The sequence below is a fragment of the Suricata suricatta genome, chromosome 4 (genome assembly GCF_006229205.1).
Source record: "Suricata suricatta isolate VVHF042 chromosome 4, meerkat_22Aug2017_6uvM2_HiC, whole genome shotgun sequence".
In the NCBI taxonomy this organism is placed as follows: domain Eukaryota; kingdom Metazoa; phylum Chordata; class Mammalia; order Carnivora; family Herpestidae; genus Suricata; species Suricata suricatta.
In genome coordinates, this window is record NC_043703.1 from 140,833,805 (window position 1) to 140,838,685 (window position 4,881).

At 43.2% G+C, this 4,881-nt stretch overlaps 1 protein-coding gene across 1 annotated transcript in view; it reads left to right on the forward strand.

Moving 5' to 3' along the window:
- The window catches only part of LOC115290733 (xanthine dehydrogenase/oxidase-like), a 76,714-nt gene that overhangs the window by 62,920 nt on the left and 8,913 nt on the right, over positions 1-4,881 (forward strand). The window contains 1 exon segment of the mRNA XM_029938558.1: positions 1,351-1,446. Coding sequence (XP_029794418.1) covers positions 1,351-1,446 — 96 coding nt within the window.

Below are 4,881 nucleotides of genomic sequence, written 5' to 3' on the forward strand. Positions count from 1 at the left end.
TACAGCCATTTGCCAAACCCGAATACCAAGCTGGTAAGGTGCTTAAGGGCGCTGAGTTTGCTGACCCACCCGCAGCCATCTCTTTAAGATACTCAAATGATGTTCAGCCTGGGAGCAGATGGGCATATACAGCCTGCCCTCAGTATCATAACCCATCAATATGGTTCCTCTTTACACACTCATCTGCCATAGGGGCACAGCAGCCCATGACTAAGAACACCACAGTTATACAGCGGCCTCTAACATGAACCTATCATTGAGACCTTACAGTCACCCCACCTCCTTGGGACCCAGTTTCAACATCTGCAAAGTGGGGTAATTACAGTGGCTCTCTTTCCTCCCTGAGTTGCCCAAGAAACCAAATAGAAAGCACAGAGAAGGTGTTAGTGACCGCTATCATCAGTGAGGGTCAACAATTCGTCCCCAGGACAGTCACAGTCCAAGATCACCAGGGCACCCTGACTCTGTCTAAGCTCCATTCTGGGAGGAAATGATGACATTTTCAAGTGCAGACCCTCAGGGTTGAGCCCTCCTTTAGTGCAGCTGAAGAACACAAATTCCACCCCTTTGTCATTTGGTTTACCCGACTGGGGTACAACTCAGTTATGATAAGTACCACGTGGGCAGCTCCAAGGATGCCTTGTTCCAACTTTACAAAGCTGTTGACTGAAACTATGTCTAAACTGACACCAACATGATAGAAAAGGTTCTAAGAGAATCTTCGTTTTTTTCTCCAGGGAGAATTGTTGGAAGAAGAGAGGATTGTCTATAATTCCTACTAAGTTTGGAATAAGCTTCTCTAATCCTTTTCTGAATCAGGTAATTATTTAATTCTGTCCCTCTCCACTGAGCTGGGACCCAATTTCCCCCTCTGTCTGCAGTATCACATGGGAAAGGCCATTGTTGCTGGTAGCAGAACAGAGTGGAGGGGCTCTCTGCTGTTTAAATAGGCTTGAACTTGCATATCCCTATTTGTCCAGAATGTCATGGATCAGTGAGGGCTGCATGGGACAACTCTCAGGTCTTCTTCTTTCTGACTGGAAAGTAACAGACAACTACTCTGCCTTTCTGATCTATCACTTGTCTTAGAGTGAACACAAAGACATTTGACCTCCTTCCCTCTGAGGAAGACAAGGAGAGAAAGAGAGAGAGAGAGAGGAAAATTTTTGCATACTGTTGAAGGGATACATAATTAAACTACAAGATTCATGATGTTTTAATCTGAGTCTGAGGTGTTAATCAAAATGCTGTTTCCAGTTTTCTTTCTCCTAGGCTCCAGTACCATCAGCCCCAAGCATCATGCTGAGTTAGGATTCACTGAATTTTGTGTTTGGAATCCTCTTCCTGTAGGGAGGAGCCCTGATTCATGTGTATACAGATGGGTCTGTGCTGCTGACCCATGGAGGCACTGAGATGGGCCAAGGCCTTCACACCAAGATGGTCCAGGTGAGCAGCCTGGAGACCCGGAGTCCTCTCTGACATCATGGCGTCCACGTGAGAAAGGACCCTATGAGAAACTGAGTGGCGGCACACATCAGAAGCAGAAGCAGGCCTCATCTCCGGTTGCTTCTGTCTCTGCTGCCCATTTACATGTGACCTCGGGCAAGTCTTCTCCCCTCTCGGCCTCTGTTTCTTCATCTGTGCAAAGCAGTGGGCCAGATGGCCACTCAGGTCACTTCCGTTACCAACATTCTAGGTGTTGGTTTACAAGTTTCCGTTACCAACATGTGGTTGTGTTGGTTTACAAGTTTCTTACAAGGAGCTTCTTGGGAGTAATATGAAACTACCCCTGCACTCAGAGGGCAGGGGGAGCCAGAATAAAGAGGCCCAGTTGGCAGGTTGCAGTTTTAATAAAGAAAGGGAACTTATATAAGAGGCTTGCCTTGGGTGACAGTGAGACAAATGGATCCCCACACTCATCCACCAGATGTTAGTTAGTAGTTTATAGAGAGAGAGCATTTAGTTAGCTGGGTTTAGTCAAGGTACTATGCAGCTGTTCTCAACCCCACACCATCATCTTGAGGCTGTGTCCTAGGAGCAGCCTCTGGGAGCTAGAAAGGGAACCAGAACCTCCCTTCCAAGGAGCGGGCAAGTGGTGAGGAGCCTCTGATCCTTTTGGGTCCACCCAGCTCAGGGATCAACTGGTGGTCACATTAAAATTTTATTTATTTATTTATTTATTTATTTATTTTGAGAGACAGCAGGAGCATGGGAAGGGCAAAGAGAGAGGGAGAGCTGTGCACTGTTAGTTTGTGGAGCCTGACTCGGGCTTGAACTCACAAACTGTGAGATCATGACCTGGGCTGAAACCAAGAATCGGATGCTTAACCACAGGGCACCCCATGCTAGTCACATAGTTTTGGTGACCTTCCCTAACTGTGTAACTGGGTATGTTGTGTGTAACAAAATAGCTAGTTTCCCCCACACAGAGGACCTAGGACATTGGAACTGAATTAGAGTCGAAACACCTGCTTAGCTCATGGACTGGCCAAACTGGATTTTTTTTTTTTTTTGAGATTAGAGTTCATTGTTTATTTTTTATTTTTTTCAAATTTATAATAGTTTATTGTCAAATTGGTTTCCATATATTACCCAGTGCTTCTCTCCACAAGTGTCCCCCTCCATGACCATCACCCCTTCCCATCCTTCTCCTTCCCCTTCAACTCTCCGTTTGTTCTCAGTATTCAATAGTCTTTCATGATTTGTGTCCCTCACTCTCCCTAACTTTCTTTCTCCCTTCCCCTCCCTATTGTCCTCTGTTATGTTTCTCCTGTTAGACCTATGAGTACAAACATAGGGTATCTGTCCTTCTCCACTTGACTTATTTTGGTTAGCATGACACCCTTGAGATCCATCGACGTTGCTACAAATGGCCATATTTCATTCTTTCTCATTGCCATGTAGTACTCCATTATGTATATATACCACATCTTCTTGATCCATTCATCAGGTGATGGACATTTAGGCTCTTTCCATGATTTGGCTATTGTAGAAAGTGCCGCTATGAACATTGGGATACATGTACCCCTATGCATCAGCACTTCTGTATCCCTTGGGTAAATTCCTAGCAGTGCTATTGCTGGGTCATAGGGGAGTTCCACTGATAGTTTTTTGAGGAACCTCCACACTGTTTTCCCGAGTGGCTGCACCAGTTTACATTCCCACCAACAGTGTAGGAGGGCGCCTGTTTCTCCACATCCTTGCCAACACCTATAGTCTTTTGATTTGTTCATTTAAGCCACTCTGAACTTTGTGAGGTGGTATCTCAGTGTGGTTTTGATTTGTATTTCCCTGATGATGAGTGACGCTGAGCATCGTTTCATGTGCCTTTTGGCCATCTGGATGTCCTCCTTGGAGAAGTGTCTATTCAGGTCTTCTTCCCATTTCTTCACTGGATCACTCATTTTTTGTGTATGGAGTTTAGTGAGCTCCTTGTATATTTTGGATACTAGCCCTTTATCTGGTATGCCATTTGCCACTATCTTTTCCCATTCTGTTGGTTGCCTGTTAGTTTTTTTTTTATTGTTTCCTTTGCCTTGCAGAAGCTTTTTATCTTGATGAGGTCCCAGTATTCATTTTTGTTCTTGATTCCCTTGCCTCTGGGGATTTGTCGAGGAGGAAATTGCTGCCAGTGAGGTCAAGGAGGGTATTTTCTGCGTTCTCCTCTAGGGTTTTGATGGTTTCCTGTCTCACATTCAGGTCCTTTATCCATTTTGAGTTTATTTTTGTGAGTGGTGCCAGAAAGTGGTCTAATTTCATTTTTCTACATGTTGCTGTCCAGCTCTCCCAACACCACCTGTTGAAGAGGCTGTCTTTTTTCCATTGGATACTCTTCTTGTTTTGTCAAAGATTAATTGGCCATACACTTGTGGGTCCACTTCTGGGCTCTTTATTCTATTCCATTGGTCCATGTGCCTGTTTTTGTACCAATACCATACTGTCTTGATGATGACAGCTTTGTAGTAGAGGCTAAAGTCTGGGATTGAGATGCCTCCCGTTTTGGTGTTTCTTCAATATTCCTTTGGCTATTTGGGTTTTTTTTTTTGTGTGTGTGTGTGTGGTTCCATACGAATTTTAAGATAGTTTGTTCTAGCTTTGAGAAGAATTCTGGTGCAACTTTGATGGGGATTGCACTGAATATGTAAATTACTTTGGGTAATAATGCCATTTTAACAATATTTATTCTTCGGATCCATGAGCACGAAATTTTTTTCCATTTCTTTGTGTCTTCTTCAATTTCCTTCATAAGACTTCTATAGTTTTCAGCATACAGGTCTTTTTCATCTTTGGTTAGGTTTATTCCTAGGTATTTTATGATTTTTTGTGCAATTGTGAGTGGAATCAGTTTCTTGATTTCTCTTTCTGTTTCTTCATTTTTGGTGTATAAGAATGCAACTCATTTCTGTACATTGATGTACCCTGCAACTTTACTGAATTCATGGATCCATTCTAGAAGGCTTCTGGTGGAGTCTGCCGGGTTTTCCATGTAGAGTATCATGTCATCTGTGAAAAGTGAAAGTTTGACTTTATCTTTGCTGATTCTGATGCCTTTTATTTCCTTTTGTTGTGTGATTGCTGATGCTAGGACTTCCAACACCATGTTAAACAAGAGTGGTGAGAGTGGACATCCCTGTCACGGCCCTGATTTCAAGGGGGAAAGCTCACAGTTTTTTTCCCCATTGAGGATAAGATTGACTGTGGGCTTTTCATAAATGGCTTTTATGATGTTTAAGTAAGTTCCTTCTATCCCAACTTTCTCGAGGGTTTTGATTAAGAAGAGATGTTGTACTTTGTCAAATGCTTTTTCTGCATCTATCGACAGGATCATATGGTTTTTCTCTTTTGTTTTGTTAATGTGATGTATCACATTGATGGCTTTTC